This window comes from Psittacula echo (genome assembly GCF_963264785.1).
Source record: "Psittacula echo genome assembly, chromosome: 4".
In the NCBI taxonomy this organism is placed as follows: domain Eukaryota; kingdom Metazoa; phylum Chordata; class Aves; order Psittaciformes; family Psittacidae; genus Psittacula; species Psittacula echo.
Window position 1 is genome coordinate 101,715,218 of NC_137738.1, and position 25,297 is coordinate 101,740,514.

Here is a 25,297-nt window from a genome sequence, read left to right on the forward strand (position 1 = left end):
TTTTTAATTTATTTAAATAAATTATCTGAGGAGCTTAAAGGAGGAAACACAGGATCTGTGGCACTGCAAATTTAAGGAAATATGGGAAATAGCATTTCGAAGCTACATTCAAGGCAGAAACCAACAGCAGAAAGAAACAGTGTTAATCATTGAACACTTCACAAATATGAGTGTAACACAAGCTTATACTACAGCTTTATTAGCAACATGCAATGTCACCCAACTATTCCTCATTAATTCCTGCTTTTGAAGCACCACTCAAAGTTCACTGAATATTTTACACAAATAAAGCACAGTTTCATCCCTTATGACTGATTAGTTTTACAGTCACTGTCAGAAATCAGGCCTGGAACATACCCCTATGTTCCTCATTCAGAGAGTGCAAACTCCTTGGATGGTGTCAAACCATGGTGCTGGTATCTGCAAGGCCATTCAGATACAAACATCACATCTAACCATACTGATACAAATCAGTCCAGGCTGTCGTGGATCAACTTTGCTTTTATATTTATATAGTAATTTACATAATAGTGTATTTAATATCTAATTGTGCTTTCAAATCTGCATATTAAAGTGGAATCAGAGTAATGAATTAAGTTACTACCACCCTCCTCCTCAAATAGCCTTTTGTCCAGGAGCCCAACAGTACACAGAAAGGAAAAGAGGAAAATGAGCAGGTCTGTTTTACGCTCTATACCTCAAGACAGGCTGTAACAGATCTTTAGTACAGCTTCTCATACTCTGTTCCACATCATATATAAATCACATGCAGTTTGTTAGCTCTGGATAAATTGCTAATAAGTAAGATGCGAGTTGATTCTTCACTTCCATAATCTCTAGCAACTTCTTACTCTCCTATGCACCCTCCTATTTGAGGGAGGGAGGAGAACTAAAGGAATTTCTAGAAATATTAGAAGCGCATCTTTAAACAAAACCTGTCAGAAAGTAGAACCCCTTTGATAAATAGCAAGGAAAGAGAATGCTTCCTTAAAACACCTCTAATGAGAAACTCTACTATTAGTTGGATGATGACATACTATAAGCAGTCCTGGGTGGTAATCTGCAACTGAACACAGAGTGTAACTTTATAACAATTAACATTACTCACTTGCCAACATGCAATGCTAATTTCACTTCTTCAGGAAAAATTAATAATAGAAGCTTTTTCTTTAACGGACAAATACTGCAAGCAAAAGTTACGGATTAAAGCACTCTAAACTGAACAGCAAGATCACAGAGTGAAACATCTGGACCTTGAAATCATGAAGGTCTTGTAAGAGAAAGACTGATACTAGCTAGGAGGCAGGATTTTTTAAAACATTTTTGAAGAAGCCAAAGCTGTGTTTTCTTGTCATCTTTATTCAAGTATTTCACAGCAGTTATATTACAAATTACAGTAAAATGTTCAAAATTTCCAGAAGTTCAAAAAAATTAAATAACTTACTTCAAACTAACGTAAAATGAAGTCAAAATGCAAAACATCAATTTAAACACAGTTCTGAATAAACTATAGAATCCAAAATATACCATAGTTGATGAAGGAAGTCTACTTAATCCACAAAGTAGACACACATTAATGAAACCAAACAGGACTCCCCAATGTCTAAATAACCCAATGTACAAGATATAAAAGATGCAAGTACAAGCCCAAATTCAAGCTTACGTTGTGATTACAAAATAAAATAAAAACAAAATAAATGACTATCAGCTGCAGGACATGCCTTCAGGTAAAGGTAAAACCAGAGCTGATCCATCAAAGTAATGGAAAAATAAAACCAACAAACCAAAAAAAAAGGAAGACAAGATATTACAAAAAACAGTAATCCTATAAATACATTGGCATATGAGAAAATCAAGTAACAATACAGAGGACACAAAACAAAACAAAAAAATTAATCACAGGTGAGATTCAAGCTTGCAAATACAATTAACTCCATAGCCATCAACTTCACCCAAGAGCAACTCTATTATCTCCAAGACAGCCCAGTCAGCCCCCCAGAGAAGCCTCCTTCCTTCTGGCTGGCCACATTTCACTGACCCCAGCACAAGGACTCACACAGGAGTTTATTTGCAATTTTCACAACAAGAAACAAGGAAGAGAGGTCAATTTGTACAAACTCTTGCCAGTGCTATGTGGCAACAAAAATTAAAAACATACAAAGAGTAAACAAGTTTAGACCACATGGATAGATTAACAGCTGTTTTAACTCTATAACCACCAGACATCTGTAAAGGAAAACAAGAACTGAAGTGTGGTTATTTGGGCTAAGAAGGCAAGCATATCATTTTAGGTAAGCTGTCCACTAGAATGTCTGATATCAGCTACTTTTCTCTAAAACAACATGGCAGCTCCTCCATTAGTAAAGTTGCCTCTTTACAACTCTTTCCCAATCAACAACTGACAGTAAAAATTTTCCTTTAGAAACCTGACCTTTTAGAACCATTTTTAATGTTAAGCATTAGCCTTAAACTTGCTTTTCACAACCACTGGTGACAAAATTCTTCAACTTTTTAAATTCATATAAATTTATCATCTTAAAAACGTATGCGGTTTTATCTTCCACAAGTGCTGCTGTTACTTGAACAAAAACTTCTCTGAGTAAGTGAAACTGGAATAAATATTTTTAAAAAATTCTGCAGCAAGAACCTGAGACTTGCAAAAACCCCTTTTATCAGAAACTTGCTACAAAAAATCTGCTACATTTTATTTAATCAAATCTTAAAGTTTGTAACAATTCCCATCAAAATACAAAATGCTGTTAATGTACCAGACACAAAAATATCTCAAACAGGTATGATGCTAATAAATACTAAATGAAACATGGAAAAAATCCCATAATCAAATCTGAGATCAAAGAATCTCATAAAATGTGTTTTCTGCTTGTTTTTGTTGGTTTTAATCGCACTTTCCCACCTAAAAAATACAGTGTTTCTGCATGGGTTGCATTTAGAAGGTGTAACTAGATGTACATGAATGCTTAAAACCTTTCTCTGCCATTAGCTAGAAAGACAAACAGTGGCATTCTGGGGAGAAAAAGATCTAAGAATTACGTTTAACCAGAACGGACAAAGCACTTTGGATTACTGCAGTAGCCCAAGGCCCATGTTTTGTTTCTCTGCAGTGCTATACTAATATTAGCCGTAGAGGTGGAGACAAATACCTTAGCTTCAGCTTGTAAATGGGAGCAGAGTGATTACAGTCCTCCATAAACACTGTTGGTAACTAAAATACAAAAAGCTGAGGTAGCTCAGTATCTCTGCAGTAGTCTGTTTTGTCTAATTACAAACTAATCACACTGTGTTGCATATTTCCGGAAAGACACTTCCGCAGCTACGTAAGGGACAGTCACAATGAATGGTTAACAATGGCAACACCAGCCAACTTCTCTAAAACACTTTCCACACAGGTTTGAAACAAATCAGCCCAGGTAACGTTTTAATACTGAGCTTGTGATAAAACATGTTTTTCTTGAAACTGCCTAGACTGTTCTCTCCAGTTGCCAGAAGAGAAGGGTTTTGAACGACACAATTCAGACCCAGAAAATTCAGAGAACTTTGGTCCAAAGACTGATTCAAAAGGCTGTCCTCCAAACCTCCAACATTAACAATGCTTTGCATGGACCAAGTTGTGAAGCCTAGTTTAAGTTTTATTTTCACGTGAGCTTGGGCTCCAGGACGTTGACCGACTACAGTGTCTTCTTACCTGCACTTCAGTCCAAGCTATATTACAAACATGGAACTTCAAAAAGAAACCTACCAGTATTACACTTGTTTTTTGTGAAGAACTCAAAATGGAAAACAGGGGGATGGTGGGAAAATGCTTAAGTTTTAGCAACAGAGAAGAGTTTCACTGTGTAACTTGTTTCTAAAACAAATATATACCAAGGAAAAAACGAATTTCACCATTTTGGTAAAGTATGTGGCTTTTTCAGTGTGTCTTAGTTTAGTTCTGTAGAGCAAGACAGGCATTATAGAACCATAATGCTGGTTGCCATCCAATGAAGAGAATACAAATCATCCTTTTGGAGATCTTCGTTCTGAAGACAGCTTTCTAACATTGCCACTTGCTATAATCCAAACTAATTGATCAGCCTTATCTTTCTCAATTGACTAAAAGGCACATTAAAGGCAGTTCTAGAGAGCCTCATCTTCAAATTACTGTACATCCAGTTACTCAAGATTCCTACCACAATGAATCATTGCCTTCTTTAGAACAGATTCTTTTGTCCATTCCCCAGAGAAGAGAAAAACTGGAAAAAAAAAATAAGAAAGGTTGCCTGTTTAAAAATATTCAACTTAGATCTGCTCTTTCCACTCCTCGTTATGTGTTGGTCTCCACTTTGCCTGGAGTTTCCCCAAAGATAATGCATGTAGAGTGAACAAGAGCAGAAATGAAAACAGTTTCTGTAGCACCAAAAATCTCCAAGCTGTGGCATTGTATTCTTTATTTATATCAGATACAATTATATGAAGTTCCGTTTGGTTCTTGTAGGCTGGTTGGTTTCAGGTACCTGAGACAATAGCACCAAATTCAACAGAAAGAAAAAGAGAGAGCACTTAAGACCAAGGCTCTGCACATACTTGGTGCAAATGGAAACTGAATGGCTCAGAGGACTGCTCTCCCGTGAGCAGTTTGAGAGGATAAACCCACCCATCTTGTTGAGTTCACAGGAATGTTTCAAACACATGAACTGTTCTTTCCATCTCCTGCAAGAGACACAGGGCATCAATTATACATAAATATACACAGAAGGAAATAAAGTTACATTGCATAATCATATTTACTTGGATATTTTTTTAAATATCTGAAAAAATAATTAATAGGAAAATAGAAATTTCTGTTTATTAGCTGCTGTCTGCTAGCAAAATATGCTAAAAGAGGAAACTAATTAAAGAAGTATTAATGCAGAAAAGGACTCCACTATGACAGTCCATGAGAAAATCGAAGTGTATTAGGGTCACTTATATAATTAACATACTCAATATGTATTAAACAAGCATTGCAATGGCACACTGCACGAATCCAAGTCTTCCTGCACACTTATGCTATTGGTGACTCTGCTGTACACACATATCTGCACAGTTTGGAAAATCAAAGTAAAGATCAGTCTCTGCATACTCCTGCTGGATAAATGTCTTTTTAATCTACCTAACATTTGGCACAGACTTTCAACATATTTTTAGGTCGCAAGATGGCAAGAGGAATAGCATGAAAATGGCTTGAAAAGCATTTTGCAGTAACTCTACGATATCCCATGCTAAAGCTTTTCCAGGTTTTGCTGTAAAATATTCATGGAGAAAAATATTTAGTGTTCAGTAATCCAACTGGAAACTAGCAATTGTTGTCCTTTTCTCAACAGGGTTGGTTATTAGTTGAATCAGCAAGCTGATCCAAACCCCTCTACAGCTAGAACAATGATGCTGGAGGGAATGCACGTCCAGAGTTATGATCCGCCTACGCCAATGGTGAAATGATCAACTTACTGTTGATGCAGACAGGAGGCCTGGGCATCCTAGAGGCAAAGGATGACAGCAAAGCATACAACTGGCTTAAATTACACTGCACTGGACTTACCAAGTTAGAGAAGGTTTGCAAAACTTTTAAGGTCTTGTATGAAAGTTACAATCAGCTAACTGCATGAAGAGGAAGTATGTCATTTTTGGGGGCTTAGTTACACAACTGCAAGTAAAAGCAACTGCAGCAACGCTGGCTCAGTGTGCCTATAAAGTACTCACTTTACGTCCACTGTTATTCATATCACAAATGTGGTAACTGCTTCTACTCCACTTCTACTCTGCTAGCATGTGCTTCTCCATGCTGCTGTATTCTCTCCTCTTTTTCCTTCCTTCTTATAGGTTAAATTCTTAATCTTTTTCTGGGAAAAGTATTATTAGAAACAATCGCTGGTTTTTACGTAATTTCTACACTAAAGTTTATTCTGTCTTTAGATACTTTCCTCAAAGTTTATTTAAGGCTTTTGCCTGCTAGTACAACAGTAAACTGAGAGATGAACTTAGTTCTTAAAAAACCAGTCTCACAAAATTCAGATAAAGAATAAAAGAAACTGTACAACATCACCTCTATAAGCTGTGATTTATCATAGTCTCTACGGTGTCTATAGATGCACTGACTGAGGAGTGAATACAATCTCTCGAGTTGGTCAACAGTCAGGTTGTCACTTTTCTTAACCACCAAATCAAGAAGTTTCTGTTGGAACAACGAAAGGTGACGTTAAAAGGGGTTTTATAATCACTTCAATTTTTTTAAGGACAAATCAGGAATGAAATCTCCTTCTGAAGCCCTGTCTTGGTGGGATACATAAAAATAAAAGGGAACACACCTGGATGTGCATTCCATGCAGATGCAAAAGGACTTAATGTCTCTTTTCACTTCTCTGCTTATACCCACACTTCTTTTTCTTGTCTTCGATTTTATGATCAGTGTATCTGGGGCAATGCCTGTTCTATTTGAACAATAATTTATCCTATTTCATCTTGGTCAATAAGTATGACAAAGCAAACTATAAAAACTGCTTTGATAGCTAAAGGAGACATTTGTAAGAACTTGCATTGGCATTAAATTGTAAGTAGTACCAGATGGAAAGACATTTGGAATTCCACAAATGTTGAAAAACAGTACAATAAAAGAAGGGGGGCGGCAGAGGGGCATGACACATGGAGAAGTGCTCACAAACAGAAGGTGAAAGCGTGTATGTTACATAGGACCAGAGTAAAATTTAAGAACTGTCCCTTTCATAACACTTTTGTGTTTCCTATATAATTGTTTCCAAAGAGATTATCATCTGTACTCCACTACAAATGGGATCTAAATTTCACAGTAGGTCAATCTAGTTTCTACAACAGAAGACAGCAAATTTCGTTATTAACTTTTCATCCAAAAAGAGACAAAACTGAAAGAAAATTAACTAGCAGGAGTTCAGTCTGATGCCAAAACATCAGCACAAATTCCGATTTGCTTTCCAATCCACTAACAGTTCTTTCCACTAAGTATACATACATGGGAACGGAAAAGATGATGTTAACCCCTAATTAGTAGGCACCCAGCAGTTCCTCAGTAACTGGCATGTCCACTTAACATATGAGTACCTGCAAAAATGGCAATTAAAATAGTGGACTGCTGGGCTGTTACTGGATTTGTAATGGCAGTAATGATGGGACAGTAAGGAGTCAGTAGTTTTATTAACTTTTCATCCAAAAAAAAAACCCCACTGACCAACATACCATCTTCAGAAGTTACTGCTGCCATAATACTCATTTGCAGTCAAAAATAAAGGGAATGTTGCTTCAGAAGAGAGAAAGGAAGCATTTTGCATGGAGTCTGTTAACAGTTCAATTGATTTTTTGGTTCCATTACCTTTAGTCTGTCATGGTCAACAACTACAGAGGGTAAGGGATCCAACGGTTCCTCAGGGACCTGCTCCAAACTTGTGGGCTTTGACTGTTCCAAAGCAACTTTTCGTGTTTTCTTGCTTTTGTATACGCCTGTAATTTGAAAAACAATTATCAGCACTTGTCAGTCTCTTGAACAACTTGTTTCTTCACTTTGGTTTGATTTTGCTTGTTTGGTTTGTTGGGGTTTTTTTGAACCAAGCAAGAGTGACTGTGGCACTGTGCATTATTCATCAGCTTTGCAGAATTCTGAATGTTTACAGTTGCACGAAACCACAGTTCAGAAAACACACATGAAACTGGTTCCAACAGAAGACTGAATGTCACTGAAAGAGTTTTCCCATTGTATTATTTCTACTTAGCAACATCAAATTACACAGCTTTTAAGGGAAGTTCAGATATTAAGCAGAAAGATTTTGAGCATTAGCTTAAGTAAATCAAATCCTCGTTTTTCTCTCCAAAGCATCTTATGTCTTCATCACCACACTAATTCTAACATCAGCTCTGCTCCTGAAACTTCATGCTTTTGTGACAAACTTCTTCCACCTCTGCATTAAAGTTGTTGCCCCATCCTGTTGTGGAAAACAAAGTATTTTTTATCTCCTGATTTTCTCCCTACACTCATCCACTGTTTCTCTCAACTATTTAAAACGCTTTTTTTTTTTGAGGACTCCCCTGTTACTATAACCATCTGTAATATAAATAAAATTCAACTACTAAATTGAGAAATATAAAGGCTTTTACCATACATCATACTCCTGCTATTCTTAGGACCTTTCTTCTACTGTTCTCCTTACACTTCAAGAAAATGTGTATGTACAAGCACAGCCAACATGTATGTAGTGATATTCTCATGTATGTAGTGATATCTTTCATTAAAGCTCCTTTACTTTGTAAATCTCAGCACTAACTTCTGAAGTACAGATTTCATCCTTTCAGACAATTCTGAAAAGCTAATTAAAAAGGCAATCGTGCATAAGGCTTTTATTTCTCTTCCCTGAGGAAATGATGTCCCTTGTCTTCAAAGGACGTGGCCCCTTCTTTTATGCACCACCAGAATTTCCCTTCTCCTTTTCTTATCTTTTTGCTGCACTGCTACTGTGTTGACTTTAACTCCAAAACCAGATACCTTCTCCACTAGATAAATAACAGTTTATCTGGCTTTTGCCATGAGTTAAACTGCTTTAACTTTTGCTATGAGCAAGAGTTTTTAAAGGAATACATTCTGTATTCCTGTGTTTTTTCAACAAATGTCAAAGATACTTTAATCATAAATCTAATAAAACAAGTCAAAACATATATAGATAAAAATATAGAACAAGCACAGACCAAAACATATCTATTTATGTGCATTGGTAATAGCTTTTAAATCTTTAATTATTGTTTAAATATTATCTCAGTATTTACAATATTTCCCGTAAAGACTACAAAAATAAACAGAACAGTCTAAGTATGGAGATATACGTGCTTGTGAAAGAGAACATTACGGCAAGTAAAGTGTGGACTTACGATGTGGAATTAAATGTTGTAAGCATACCAAAAGTTTCAAATAAACAGAGAGCAGTTCATAGAATGTTATCATACAATAATAACATAAAATACTACAATTAAAAATACACACATATTAACTTGGACACCAAGATAAGAACAGAAATATTGAAAACAAGCTATACCTTCTTTATCTGTTTCAGCATCCTTAGTTTCAGTGTCTGTGCTCTGTAGTGTTCTGTCATTATTGCTGCAATGTGGTAATTCAGCTTTCACTAGATCAGCTCCTTGATTTTCACTGGAAACTTCCGTTTGCTCCTTTTGCTGATCTTCAGACAAAGATTTTTGTTTGTTAATAGACCCATCGTTGTCACAGGATGAAACAGTATCAACTAAATTCATTTTACCGTTATGACATGCTGGAAGAGGTATACCTTCTGATCTGTGTACAGATGTCTCCCCATTCACACAGTCCCCTTTCAATGTAGAGTCCTTCCTTAATTCCTTTTCAGCACTCAGGGTAACACTGTCAGTTATTAAGAGAGATTCATTTGAGCTCTCTTCTTCTGTGGATGCAAAATTGTTTTCCTTTCCTGATGTCCCATTGTTAAGCCTCTGATCTGCATCAATATCCATAATATCACAAGAGGATTCATCATTTGTTATAGAGAGATCTCCTATTTCCTCCCCATTCTCCTCAATGCAGTCAGTGCTGATCTCTAGCTCTCCATTTTCCAGCAATTTACTATCCTCTCCATGATTTTCATCATCAGCAAACTTAGCATCATCTTCATCTTTCTTTAAATTATTGACTTTCCTCTTCTTAATAATGCCTTTGCCCCACTGTGAGCGCCGTCTTGATTTTCTCCTTATTCGAACTGAATTATAATGAAAAAAAGAAACCATTAGATGCACGTGTACCCCTCAATAAACATACTAGGATAACAGAATATGCTGTGGTGTTTGAGGCAATCAAATGTGTTCACCTTTGAAGGAAATATATATTTTATATATATCCATTTGTAGGTAAAACAGTAAAAGCAAAAAGCTAAGCAATGATGTAGAACTCTCTCACTCTCATTTGCTTAATGCAGACTCTAATGTCAGTTTTTCTCATTTTCCCCTTTTAGAACCTCAGTGATTGAGAATTATTATACAATTAAACAAATGGAAGTGCAATCCAGGCGTTAGTAGAATGATTCAGAACAGACATCAGAAAGTCTCTAGTCCAACCTACTACCCAAAACAGAGTCAGCTACGAGAGCAGACTAGGTTGCTCAAGGCTTTATCCAGCCCTGTACTGAAAAGCTCCATGGATGCAGGTGAAATGACTTTCATGGGCACCCCATATCAATGCATACTCGTCATACGAGTGAAAAGGCTTTTTGCCCTATATCAAATCAGCACCTTTCCTTTCAATTTATGTTCACTGTCAAGTCAAAGACATCTCCACTTTAAGTTGGCTAGATCTCCTCAACCTTCCTTTCATTCCCACCTCTTTACTCAAGTTGACAAAATGTAGTTTTAAAAACTGAGGAACTTTGGTTTAGACACACACCATTTAGCACCCCTTCTACAGAGAGACCTCACAAACATTTGCATTTCTGCAATGAGTCTGTAAGCAGAAGGGAAAGCCTAGGTACTTAAATCAGGCTCCTAACCAATGCATTCCCTCCATATCATGAAACTCAACTTGAAGCAACATGGGCACGTGATCCTTTCTTCATCACTTCTGTATCCTTACTTTTTCATTTCTTCTATTTCTCATTTGAACTTCCTGTGCCTTTGAAAAAATCACATAAGAAGCTTTTTTTTTTTAGAAAGGATTTTTTTTACTAATCTATTTGCTAAGCATCAATCTAAAAGAGGTTTTGGCGCACATTTGCAATGCGGCCAGCAAATACAGAAGGAAGACCAGTCAAACATGCTACTACTGCTCCTTTTCAAGAGCACTAACAAGACACAGCTCAGAAGACTACAGAAGAGAAAGAAGACTACAGAAGGGAAAAACTCAGAAGACTACAGAAGGGAAAAATTGAAACTTCTACACTCAAATTCAAGTAATGAAACAGACTGCTCGTATTTTTGCAAAATTGCTCAAGTTGCGGCCAAGCAAATGTAATTGAAAATCCAGCCAACAGTAACCAGAGATTAACAAATCTTCCATTTGAAAATGAACCTTCACATTGAGCACCTCCACACTGTTCTTGGTATTTGTAAATTGCTTCGATTTATGTGGTGTTAAGTCCCAGATCTACGTCAGCCAAACTCACACTGAGTTACAAAGATCTTGCGTTGAAGATACAAGCACTATGAAGGTACAAGTGTTGAGAATTAATTCACAGAAGCTAAGAGAAGCATAGTAGTACTTCAGAATTTGGTCCCCATGAGTGGTATGCGCAAGCAGGTTGTTTAACCACTACACTAGGAATAAATCTTAACCTTTTAGCTTTAAAGCTATTTAAAGATACAATCCCACTGCAATAAAAACATAGTCTCACTTGGAATGTGTATCCATTGTTACAAACAGACCTTATGGACAGCTGTAAAATTTGAGGAGAAAAATCCCCTTTCTCCAGCTATTCTGTAGATTTGACAGCGGCCTCTACAGCTAGCATCACTATTGTAGTTTATCATCAATAAATCATCAACCTATTCACATAACTTTTCAGGAGCTCATGTAATCTTCCCTGAGATTTTAATTATTAACAGAAGTAGCAAATCTGAAACTAAACAGGGAGGTGTAAACTTATGGACAAAGAAAATTCCCCTATTAAGGCAATGGGTTTAGCCTCAGGTCAGCTCCAAAGATGACTAAATAAAACACAGAAGGGGAGTCTTCTAAAGGAAATATACTATGTTGTCAAGTGTACAGATTAGTAACAAAATTGAAATTTTTAAAGATACACTGATTTTGGCTTTTTAGGTTGACTTTGCTCTAAGAATCAGATATGTCAAATATATTTGACATTTATTATACCAATGAACCGTACTTTAAATATGCCTGTTTTACTAGTTCATCCCTTTTGTCCACCCTATGAGCTCTACCTGGGATAAGAACCTATAATTTGCCTTAAAAAACAGGCACATTCCTAAAATTAAGTGTAGGAGAAATCACATTAAAGTAAAATTGAATTAGTCCTTGTGTTACACATTTCATCAAATTTCAAGGTGACAGGCAGCAAGTCCAACTCACTCTCTTTCATGCAGCACTATTCAAATGCACATTGTGCATGTTGCTTTTCATTGCTGTTTTTAATTACAACAAAGCAACCACAGAAAGTGCTGCAGAATATGCAGAAGATGTCCTTACAGGAACTCTGAGGTTTACACTGCATCAAAATCAGTAAACACAGAGAAATTTTCAGCTACCTCATCACACCAGTGCACACAAAACAGAGCTTTGTTTGAAACACTGCTATCATTATAAAACCACTGTTATATCACGATATCAAAAAAAAACCTGATACCACCAACCAGCTCCTGAGATTTAGGAAAGAAGAACAGAATTTCATTGCCAGATACTGCAGAAGATGCCTTCCTAACATTTAACAGTATTTGAACTGGCAAAAGCAATAATCTACCTAGTTTGGGTTTTCACTCACATTTAGTCAATAGAACTCAATTAATGCTAATTTTTTTTCCTCCTAGGCTCTTATAAATTCTTACTTCTCAGCAGTACCACCTTCACCTGACCCACCCAGACCTGTAACCAACAGGTGACCAGCACTCCTAAAATCCTAATTCTTTCTGTCCCTATACTTCTAAGAATCAACTTTTTCCCCTTGTCATTCGAATAAAAGCCTTCCTGCTTTCAAGCCCTTCCATCCCAACCACTGAAGCTTTCTCTCTTCAGGCTTTCATAAACCCACCTAAATCTCTTAAATTTATTTAACGCTGAACTACCTGCATCATGTCCATGAACTCAGTAAGACTCCCAGTCTCTTACCGAATAACATATCTTTGAGCCCATGCACCAGTGTTTACCCTCCTGATAATATCAAAAGCAGACTTCTAGTTCTCACATTTAAAGTGTTCCATTCAAATGATGCCTTTTTGTTCTCATCTAGGCTACACTTCTCTGTGCAAAAAAATGTCTGCTGTGAGAAGAAATTTTGGGTTCAGATCTTTAGCACGCATAACACTGTTACACAGATCTTCCTTTCATACAGATAGCCAAGCCTCTAGGAAAAGTGAAAAACTGACCAAGGAATACAACATTTAAAACCAAACTCCACCACCAGTCTGTCTTTCTGTCCTGCCCACTTCCCTCAGTAAAGCTAAGCGAGTAGCACAAGTAGGAGGAATGTTTAATGTAGCAGGCAACCATGTGACCAAATGTAGACGTTGACAACAGATTTCATCACCTAGATTGATTTTCTTTGTATTTGACTAAAAGAAAAAGGTACTACTGCCAGGGATGGCACAGCCACAGCTTCTCTGGGCAACTTGTGCCAGCGCCTCACCAGCCCCACTGTAAACAATTTCTTCCTTATATCTAATCTAAATCTACCCTCTTTCAGTTTAAAGCCATTCCCCCTTGTCCTATTACTACTTGTAAAATTTATCTCTGAGTTCTGCAAGACAGTTCAAAAATAGGACTCAAAAAGGAAGAAGGAGCTACCACAGGGTAAAAACTGATGCAAAACTAAAGAGCTAATGGGCAGGAACTAACGGGGTAATGGACTGCTGCTGAAAAATAAGCTTGACCTGGAGTCCCCTCTTCTCTACCTTAATGTTGCTGTAAGACTGTAAACTATCAAGAGCAGAATCCCACACTTTTTATAGTCAGTATGATTTATGACATATTGAAGTTTTCAGTAACTAACAGAATGGGATAGCTTTTTATAGAAGAAAAACTTCGAGTTAACTTTGTTAAAATAATTAACAGAGTATATACAATTGCAAGTGAACACCTTAACATCTTTTCAATTATTCTTTTTAAAACTACTCATCTGAAATCTACTCATTGATACTCAGTCTTTTGGCAGTATTTGTGCCAGAGGCAGTAAAACTACTATTGTCAGAGGAATCTTGCTATATAGAACTGAGTTTCTATAACTCTAATTATTATAATACCAATTATTCACACATGAATACAGTCACTTGCTTTCTGAATTGCTGAACTCTCCTCTCTATAATCTTCACATAACCTCTACAGATTTGCCAAGGGGATCCTCAGTGCAGTTCTAGCTTTCCTGGTTTGCTTTTTTGTAAATCAGTATTCAGAATCTTTAATGACAATAAATACCTGTTTGACCAGTAGTCACACATAATATTTCACATGGGTTAGCATGAAGTTAGAATCAAAAGCAAACCTTCCTCACTTTTTATTTTTCCTAAGCTGCACAGCCTATGAAGATGGCATTTTTTAGAAGTGCAACATAATACAATGTAATTAATCACTGAATACAAATTTACATCTTCTTAAGTGGTAAGTGAAGTTTCTCAGTTCTTCCATTCCTATCTTGAGAAACTTTGTAACAGTCAGATGAAAGGCCCTTAACTCAAGGCAGACAACATCCTCCCTAGAGGTGGCCTCCCATGGTTATAGAAACTAGATTCTATACTTACTGCAGAAGGACTAGTCTTCTAGGAACAACTTGAGTAAAATGAAACCTGTAGCAGACTTTCAGAAATTCTCAATTCTTGCCCACCGACAGGTTCTGCTTGGAGAGTCTAAAGCCAGACACACCAAGTAAGGATAATATCTTCACATTAAATAAGCATCCTTTTTTTAGGGGTGCAATTCAATCTTGTAACTGCAACCTTTCTGTTTAGTATTGTCTCAGGAAAACATCTCAAAAAACATGAGTGAGTGGTACAGAAGCTTCAGAGTTGAGGTATACACTGTTGCTATGCCCCAAATCTAGCCATACAATGACATAACTGCAGACTACACAGAAAGTTAACAGTTGGAAAAGGAAGTAGATATAATTAGAAGATTCAAAGACTGTCAATCATTAACAAGCAAGACTGCTTGACTTAATGCGGGTGAATTCTAATGAGAAGACACAGCAGTCAAAGATATGTTTCTCTTGAAATTTTTGTAGTTTGACTAACACAGTATATTAAGTGCAGTACAGTATTAGTGGAGGCTAACAAGTTCATTTCATACTGTAGAAAAGACCCTTCTATGCCTCTGCACTGCTTAAAAGTCCACCAGAGAATGTGAATCCTCTGTCATTAAATGATAAAACTGACATCCATCAAACAGTAGATTCTCTATTGTTACCTTTACTTCATAAGAATTCCTGGGGATTAAAATCCAAAGGAGATTCTCATGGCAAGCAAGATCACCATGGATCTAGATTGAGTGTCTGTAGTATCATCAAGAACCACTTGAAGCAACGCACGTGTTTCAAGTTTTTCTTCCATGATCAAAACCCTAAACTTCTTTCTGATGTCTTGTGCGTAAAGTAACTCAAAGCCTTGAGAAAGCACTTAATACCAGCAATTTACGCTCTCTTATGCAGCATCCAGGATATCTATATATCTGCCACAGTAATTTAGCTGCTTCCAGTAGCTCCACTTTCCTTACCAAGGGGCACTGAATAGTCCACTTGAAAGTCTCTGGAGTTTTTAGTCAAAGTCCCAAACTGCAGTCAGAGATAAGCAGCAAGAAAGAACAGAGCAGAGTTCCACAATGGCTTAAAAAGCAAAATGAGGTGCCAGCTTCTACTAACAGACAAAGCCATTTCTCCCTCCAAAGCCAGCGATAGCATTTCCACTACCTCATTTGTGCCGGCAGTGCTGTTCCTGCAGTAAAACAGATAAGGGGACTAAATCCGTTTGAAACATAACACGCTTTTTTCTGGGTTAGTTTTCAAAATCTTCAGGTGAGCTTTCCAACTCATGAATGATGGTGCTGGCACAGCGGAGATGGTGGGAACATGCAACCAGTGTAAAGTCAAGACAGCACCTTTAGCAGTAACCTGCAGTTTGACCAGCTTGAAGTGACTGTGGAACTAACCCATAAAACACATGTCATTTTCTTTACCTAGATGGAAGGCACTCAAGGCACAGACCTGACAAATAAATCTAAAAAATCACCTAGGCATGCTACCTCAAGAAGCAGCAGTCAAGGTCCATAAGAAAGAGATAAAGCGTGTTTAAAAAAAAGAAAAAAAAAATAAAAAAATCTTGGCTGCAGTATCCCCAGCATGTTCTCCCTCTACTCAACTTCCCCCTATTATCCCTTATAATGCTCTCAACTCCAGCTCTTCCCAGTATTTCCCACAAAACTCTCCCAGTATCTCCTGTTCCACCCCACCCCAGCTAAAGAGGACAAAAGATACATTACATCTGAGGTGTTCATGCTATGCCTGGCCAATACAATGTTTTACCTGATCAGCTAACAAATCCAGCCAGAATAGGTAACAACCACTTTCAATCTACAGCCTTTTCCTCCCATAGATGCGTAGCTTTAGACAGCTACCAATTTTTACAAAACCTGCAGGTATCTAATCTTTTAGCCCTCACCTCCTGTCAGATCAAAGGATTTCCTTCACATGTGGCATTCCTCAAGGGTCAGTATTGGGCCCAGTGTTGTTTAACATCATTGTTGGCGACATGGACAGTGGGATCGAGTGCACCCTCAGCAAGTCTGCTGATGACATCAAGCTTCGTGGTACGGTCGACACATTGGAGGGCAGGGCATCCAGAGGGATGGGCCAGTGCAAACCTCATGAAATTCAACAAGGCCAACTGCAAGGTTCTGCACCTGGGTGAGGGCAGTCCCAAGCAGAAATACAGGCTGGGAGCAGACTGTTTTGAGAGCAGCCCTGAGGAGAAGGACTTCGGGGTGTTTGTTGATGAGAAGCTCAATGTGATCCAGCAACGTGTGCTTGCAGCCCAGAAAGCCAACCATATCCTGGGCTGCCTCAAAGGAAGTATGACCAGCAGGTCGAGGCAGGTGATTCTCCTTCTCTCCTCCACTCTTATGACATCCAACCTGCAGTACTGTGCTCAACTCTGAGGCTCTCAACCTAAGAAAAACATGGACCTGTTGATGAGAGAAGCTGTGGTTGCCCCATCCTTGGCAGTGTTCAAGGCCACACCAGATGGGCCTTGGAGCAACTTGGTCTAGTAAAAGGTGTCCCTGCCTATGGCAGGGCGGTTGGAATTAGAAAATCTTTAAGGTCTTTTCCAACCCAACCCATTCTAGAACAGTCACAGAGGAAACTTCAAGAGAAAAATTACGTCAAAAGAGACAATGAGATTAATATCACTGGTGGAGATAAGTTTCAGACTTTCCACCTCTAGATTTGCTTATTTTGCCACTGCTGAGTAGGTATGCACAATAGCAACCATTACAGCTATATACATTTTTGGTACATTCAGTTGGCTCTTAGGGACTGTAGAATGACACAGAGAGCCACGAACAAAAAGTAGAGTCTCCCACACTCTGATTAAAATTACATTCTATAGCATTTACAGCATTCATTTATATCACATATGTGAAAAGCTAATGGCTGCTGCTTGGTTTCTCTGTCAAAGAGGCAAAATAAAAAATAAAGAGAAAACTGAAGTTAAGACATGGGTAATAATCACATGAAAATCAACTACTTCTGCAGGCAGAAACTTTACACCGAGTCTTTAAACTATTTAAAGCCAACATTGCCACAGTTTTCAAAAGAGAGTAAACAGTAAGATATATAAGATAGTATGTGTTCCACTTAAGAGCAAAAAATTTATTTCAGAAGAACTCATTTAAAAAAAAATCTAAAATTTCTCATTTTTAACCATGTTTATAAGAAAGGTGATGATAAAGCTTGCAGGAAAACTTCCTTCTTAAGCAAGACTGAGCAATCTTGCAACACTCAGTTAGAAAGAAGATGAATAACAAGAGTATAAAATGAAAAAGTCACTGATCAGGTAAATTTTAGGATCCTATTTTGACCTCTGTCAGAGAAGGAAATAAAATAAAATAAAAAGACATTTGATTACTTCAAGACTCAGGTATTTAATAACAATGTAAGAAAATTTCTTCGCCACTACATATCACCAACTCTAAAAACTTGGATCCCAAAAATGAACAGCCATTCACCATATATTAGAACTCCTTCAAATTCACTAATTAGCATGTTAAATTAGAAGAATTACAAAGCCTATGGATTTTAAAAGAAGTGTTAACCAACTCAACACCACCAAAGTTTGCATTTCCTTCAAAATTAGGCATGAAAAAAGAAAAATTTTTATTTCTCAAATGTTAAAACTTCCTTTTAAAGCATCTGGTTGAAGCCAGCATCAGATACAGGACATCAAACTACTGTCATCCAGAATGCCAACTCCTACACTACCCAGAACAGAATGATAAAGAAACAAAAAGGGACAGTTGTCTCAGCTCTGAGTAAAGATGTCCTCGAATTCCAGAAAATCATTTCTAATGGTGCTTGTCAAATTACAGTACTTGTCTCTATCTCAAGTGAGAATTAATCCAAGTCAAATCTGGAGAGCACGAGAAGAAAAGAAAACAGTAGCAAGCTTAAGATTTGTGACAAAACAGCAGCAGCTGCTAGGATTTTAATGTTAGCATCTGGATGACTGTTGTCAGGCTGGATACTGTATGCCAGTATCCAAATTCAGAACTAGTGCAAAAGGCTGAAAATAATTAAAATAATAAAAACCATATAGCAACTGTTCTGCCATGTCCTCTGATAAGGCATTACTGCAGTCATACGAATGCCTCAGGTACAAGAATTACTGACACCACTGCAGCACAGAGGTCAAAGAGACAAAACAGATGAAAATCAAAGATTGAAAATAAAACAGCTTTTGTGAAAGAATATATAAAGACCTTTTATTTCTATTTTTTCTAAATACTCCTGCCAAAACAAAGCAGCAACAGCTTCACGATAGCAAAGACAGCCATTCAGAAAAAAAAAATACAAAAGCAAAACCCCCACACACACCAAAAAAACAGAGGTGCACAAAGTATTATTTAGAAACTAGATTTTCTGCAGCAGTTTTTTATATCCTTGCTTGATCTCCCTACAGTTCTACAGAGACCACTAATCACTTCAGTTATTGGGAAAATTTAGCAGTGTGTTTACTTCATATTTCATAAAATAACTTTTACGACTTTTATATAATACTTCACATAACAGAAAATATTTTAATTTTTTTTATTTGCTCCAAATGCCATTTTCAAAGCTATCATGTTCATATACAGCATAAAAGACATCTTCTCCATGAAGAAGACATAAAATCTGCAGTCTATCACTACAATATATTATTGTTAAATACTGCAAAAAAAAAAAGATAAGAATGTAAAACCAGATCTTCCCCATACAGTTTATTTATGTGTAACATTAAAGGAAGCAACTGCAAGACAGCAAAATAATGCAACATACCCCATCTACTGGCAAAATAGAGCAGCAGAACAAGCTTTATTATACAGCATCCCAATAAAGAGATGCTAATGCTTTATGTGCTAACGTGTATCTAAACCAATTACAGTGATTAATTTACCAGACACACCAAACTGCACAATGCTAGTAGCTTCCTTTTCCACACACGTACATACCTTCTTATCAGTGCCCAGTGATAAGAGGTAATGGGCCAGACCAAAACACAAGACATTTAATTCAAAATTAAGAAAAAAAATATTCTTGCGAGAGTGGCCAAGCACTAACGTAGGTTTCCCAGGCATGTCACGGAGCCTCCTTTCCTGGAGATATTCAAAACACAACTGGAGACAGCCTGTGCAACCAGCTCTGAGCAGGGAGTTAGACTAGATGATCTCCAGAGGTTCCTTCCAAACACAGTAATTTTGTGATTCTATGATCAAACAACTACTTACATCAGCCTTTTGACCCATGTCCCATTCTAAGTTCTCACCATTTTCACTTTTCTCAAAATACACAGTCAGTATGAAAAAAATTTTAAATTATCCATTGCAGAACTCTTCCCAAATGGATTTTCAGCAACGTCTAGTAATGCAATACTTTTAAAACTCATCTATACTGTGACACACAATCCACCACAGGTGTTATCTTCAACCACTTGCAGATTAAACCTAACTCAGGAATGTGTATCACCATGCTTTCAAACAAAACAACTATTTTGTGCCACATTTCTGACAGTCCACTGGCTCCAATCAAATAAAAAAATATATATATAAAACACATTTGAAAATTTAATCACAAAATAATAGGTGACTAAAAAAAAAAGTTTCATACAAAATACATACCCTCAGAAAACAAACCAACACCTGATAAACTCTCTCTTATTCTCTATTGTACCAGCCCCGAATGATAAAGGAGGCTTTAAATTGAACAAGGCTGCTGCACTGTTTGTAGTCCACTCTGTTTTCAGAGAAGATGCTTGACATTAATTTCCTTTAGGGTTCCAAGTGTTTCATCTGAACTGACCTTTTTGCAGCTATTTTCTAGAATACTGTAAACAAAGCTCCCCCCCAAAAAAATGTTATCAGGAAAACAGTGGTGTGATTGGTGATTTTTTTCCTTAGATTTACCTACATAAAAAAAATAATTCAAGTTTAAATAGCAGAAAAGAAAAAGGAAGATTTGCAGAATTATTAATTGCAAAGTACAGGTTCTATCCTGTGTAATTAAAATACATGAATCATTGTCTTTGTTACTCTGTTCATGTAATACATTTTAGTCTTTAAAAAAACCAAACTTAGTTCTTGACCAAAAAAAAAATTGCCACTCTACCTCTAAAATCACCTCTGTTCAGAAATCCATTCTCTAAACCTGTTTCTTCCATTTACACAATTGCAATCCACCATATAATTTGCTGCTATTTGAGCTCTCTACAATCTGCTCTGTTCTGTTCCTGCATTACTCTAGCACCCTTCTTCCCTCTTTTAAGACTCTCTTCCTAATTTCTAGTCTCTACTGAACTTACTACATCAATCTTTAAGCGTGCCCATGTACCACCTGAATCTCTTCTGCAGACTTCTGATTGCTTATCAATTCCTGGTTCTCTCTCTTGATTACCAGATCCATCACATCGCTCCTGGACCAGTTGCTTTTCCCAGACTCAGCCTTAAAAGGGAGATTTTCATCTTATTGTAGTCTCAAACACCACTAAGGCTCAAATTTACTTTCCTTCCAAACCTAAATAACCAGAATAGTAGCAGAAACAGTGCCTTAATACTAACTTCTTTTTTTGTTTTGTTTACACACAGAAATGCTGGCAATTTCCTTCAGTTGATGTCTCTAGTCTTCAAACAATTGCCACTACCTCCGTAATATAACATGGAGAAGGGAGCTGAGGTACCAGAGGTTCTTTTCATACAAGTCACCAGTAATAGCTGCTATTTCTCTTCCCAGGAGATGTCTGGCTTGGAGGTCTATAAACCCTACCGTCTGCTGCACAGGACGCACAGCCAGGAAAGTGCTCTGTATGATCAGCCAGAGTGAGAATCTTCATCTCGGATTTCATAGGAAACTAAACAAAAAAACTGAGACTCCCCTCCCTCCTCTCTGTTTTTGCACAAGCTGCCAAATGAGTAAAGAAACAGCTTGGATCCACATCATCAATTTACTCTGTAACAATTTATTCAAGCCATAATTCTGTACAATTGACTTTAATTCCTTTAATGGAAGAAATTACAGCTTCAGGAAATAAAACCATACACCTCTAATTAATTAAAGTATTTGATATCAACACTATCATTCATATATAAACCATGTTCATCTCTGGACACTTACCACCACACCCAGAAAACCCTTTCTCATCAAGGAAAAATACCATGAAAGAAAGCACAAAGACCAATGAAAATCTGTCAGGTTCAATCTATCAATTTGCCCATTAAGCAATTGATAATGCTATTAATAATATATTAATGATGGATTCCACCTCTTCACCTGGAAAGCCATACACAACTATATGTATCTCTCATACTCACTTTCTATTACAGTCTTTGTTTATGACAAAATATCTGTTGTGTATTTACTTGTTCTAATCAATTTACCTCTTGAAAATAATTAACAGTTCCTCTCCTTACCTAAACCACAGTCATTCCTCACAATTCTAGAAATTTTCATCACTTCATTGGACTTATCCAGTAGGCTATAGCCAGAGTATCCAGTAATGGGTTCTTACATTGCAAACCAAGTCCCATAAAGGAAAACAGTTCGATTTGTAATGTCTTTACTAACTTTTAGCCTGATACTGTATGTACTGAAGATAGGAAGTAACTACAGTGCATGGGAGATTATTAAGCAGCATGTGGGTATGTACCTGTGAATACACACACAGCGTAAACAAATCTTAAACAGATAAAAGAGATCTCATTGCATTAAAGATGTCTTATGCTGAAAACTGTCTTCTACAAAGAAAAAAGTAATACTGATATTACATGAGAAAAAAAATCATTATCACAAAAACAGAAATCCTGTTTCTTTACAACTTCTTGTGCAGAGATTTCATGTAGTCAGAAAAACAAGTGTTTCCCAAAGTTCCATGTGTTTCATGCCTCAAATTACTTCTGGAAATAATCAGTAAACAGTAGCAAAGACACATTTGAGATGTTTGCCACTGAAAGTACCTCCAATTTTCCAGAATTATCACCCAAGGTACTCACATGCACATTTATTCACAGAGTTGGGCCACACAGCCATTGTGGGTTTTTGTTTGTTCCGAAATGCCTCTTCAGCTCTAGCTTCTGTCTTCCGTACAGTGGATCCATGAGGATTTATTTGTTCTGCTGTTACCGATAAGCCTGCATACAGAAGATAACCATACCTACTTAAATAAACCAAGCTGCATAAAAAGACTGAATTTTAAAAGTAACTTGGGATACCATGCTGCAATGAAAACACATCAGTTAATATTTAGCTGGACAATCAAAGATATTTGTTTTCTACTGACAAAATAACTTACTGGTTGCATGGTCTTAAAACTGTCAACTCTGAAGGATTAGAAAAATATCTCACACTTGGGTCCCCAAAGATTGCACTCTTCTATCTGTAGTTCCTCCACAAAGCAAATTCCTAATGGCAGTTTAAATTTTTTCCTGATTTTAAACAGGTGATTTAAAATGAGTGGCAATTCATAATGGCATTATATGCCACATCAAAAAGAGCATCTTGAACGAAAACCTTGTGTTGTCACTATGATCTATGTTACATAGAGTGTATCCATTTCAGATTCAGTATGAGCTTCAAGGTTGAGAAAATGCAATTCTGCTTTTAAGAAAAAGTCTGTTTTGCTTTCTGCAATCTAAGCTCATCTCATGGCTTCTACTATTTCACAGGGTTTTTTAATTAAATTCTAAAAATGCAAACTTTCATATTGGTTAAGCACATTTTAAAGACATAAATGAATCTCTGAGGTTTCATATTTGTGAACTAGAATTTCCTATCCATCCACTAAAAGAGTCTTCGCAATGTCACACCATGTCTCCAACACTAACCAGAATCAAGTGCTCGAGAAGCTCTAAAAATGATGGATGCAGAAATTAAAAGATTCACTCAGCTCTCACCTGACAGTTACTAGTTACAGCATAAGTTTTTAGGTACCATTACAAATATTTTAAACTGTGTATCAGAAGTCATTTCAGTACTCAAAACATCCACCACTTACCTACCTTGTCATCTGCTGGTTTCAACAAGAAGCTGCAAATTCCAATCATCTAGTATACATTATTCTTAATTTAGCAGCTTAGAATTTGCTATCATTAAATTCATCATCTTTCTACAACAGCACCTCACTTCAGTAACACAAGAAGAAATTCTAGTTTAACTTCTACATTCTAATTTTATTATAAAGTTTATCATTCTGTTACACTGGAGTACTCCTTTCGACACTGGTCACCAGTCTTGGTACTAAGCAAAAATGGCAGTTCTGTCAAAAAATTAGAGAAGTTGTGGAAAAAGAAAGCAATGTAGAAAATACCTTCAATTTCAAAACTATGTAAGATTGCTAAATAACTTGCCAAGAGAATTGTGAAGAAAAACTGACATGGAGCTTTTTAGCCTTAACCCTCATCCTACAGTATCCCAGAAATAAATTAAGAGCTAATACATGGCACAATTCAGAAAATCGATGGCTTTTCAACTGGGTAAAGATTAAAAAGCCTACGGTATGTGTCACTTGCCTTCCAAACTCCTCTGTGATTCCAGACAGAAACACTTGATAACATTTCCAGAGAACATATGAGAAGCCTTATGCAGATCAGCTTGCTCAATTCCATCCAAATCTCATCTTGGATGTTGAATTCTTACCAAATACAGCCAAGAAAATGTTGGCCAAGATCTAACCAAGCACAGGGTACATTCTTTTTGCCAGAAGACAGATTTCCTTTTTGATGGCCACAGCCACTCACTCTGACTCAATCTGTGACTGCAACACTACCTTGACCTCTTCTTCCAAGCAAACATTAATACAAGTTTTTCAGTCAGTTCAAAAATTGCTAGTAGATCCACATGATAAACCTGGACTTCTTTTTCATAGTCCCACAGTTCACATTATCACCCTTTTTGTCACTACAGTGTTGTTATCAAGCTAAGAAATTTAACTCTGCTAAGTCTTGAATCCTTTACCAAGCTGATTCCACACATACATGCGGATATGGAGAAATGTGGACACTAAATGGTTTTGGTTTTTCCCCCATCAGACTGCATACATGCTAGTATGGCACTTTTAAAGGAACACAAGAAGAGAAGCTCAAGGTATTCTAAGCTGAAAAAAAGCCTGCTGTGCATCATACAATGAAGCACACTCGCTGTGACTTCAGTCTAAATATTCATTTAAGGCCTTGCTTCAAGGTTCAATTCCCCACCACTTTGTCTCATACACTAGTCAGGCAACAAGGCTGGCTGCCCAATTCAACATGATTTCATCGGGTGGCTCCACTCAGGCAAATGGCCTGGTATGAGCTCTTGCATTTAGGTGAGCAGTGGCACAAAGCTTTTGGACAGTAAAAAGCACAGTTTACACTTACGCAGTTTTCCTCAAGTATTTCCTCATTGAAACATTCCACTATTTCAAAATACACTCTAACTATGAAGCAGAGGGGAAGAAGAAGGATCTGGGGATCACTTTTATACCTGACCATCTGGTGGTAATCAATCCAAGGAAGAAATCAGAAATCCCTTAATAACCTTGTGGACATCCAATCAAAGGAAGAAAATGCAAGTTATGCCTTTGTTGCTCCTTGTCCAAAATGTTCTGAAACAAGGTATGTGTCAAAGTCTAGACCAGCAGATACACTGTGATTTTGCTTATCTGCCAGCTTGCTGAGCATATTCTGTAGAGCAAAATGGGAGTAACAGCAGCATTGATCAGCATTCACACGCCTTCTATTTATTACAATGACCAAGACTACATGCCCGAAGTGCCATCTTCTTGATGCTCTGCACCACAATCTTTGACACAATGCATGATCCAGGGATAGGACAATCTCTTGTGCTTGCCTTACAGC

At 37.1% G+C, this 25,297-nt stretch overlaps 1 protein-coding gene across 5 annotated transcripts in view; it reads right to left on the minus strand.

Moving 5' to 3' along the window:
• Positions 1-1,098: 1,098 nt before the first annotated feature.
• ATAD2B (ATPase family AAA domain containing 2B) overlaps positions 1,099-25,297 on the minus strand; it is a 78,623-nt gene continuing 54,424 nt past the window's right edge. For 2 of the 5 annotated variants that reach the window (XM_080614854.1, XM_080614857.1), the window contains 4 exons: positions 22,457-22,594; positions 9,084-9,776; positions 7,376-7,503; positions 4,735-6,208 (listed from right to left, as the gene is read on the minus strand). In XM_080614854.1, the coding sequence (XP_080470980.1) occupies positions 5,966-6,208; positions 7,376-7,503; positions 9,084-9,776; positions 22,457-22,594 (1,202 nt within the window). In that variant the 3' untranslated portion in view covers positions 4,735-5,965. Of the gene's footprint in view, positions 4,708-4,734; positions 6,209-7,375; positions 7,504-9,083; positions 9,777-22,456; positions 22,595-25,297 lie in introns of those variants that run through there. The other 3 variants (XR_013956539.1, XM_080614855.1, XM_080614856.1) reach the window with 3 other exon arrangements.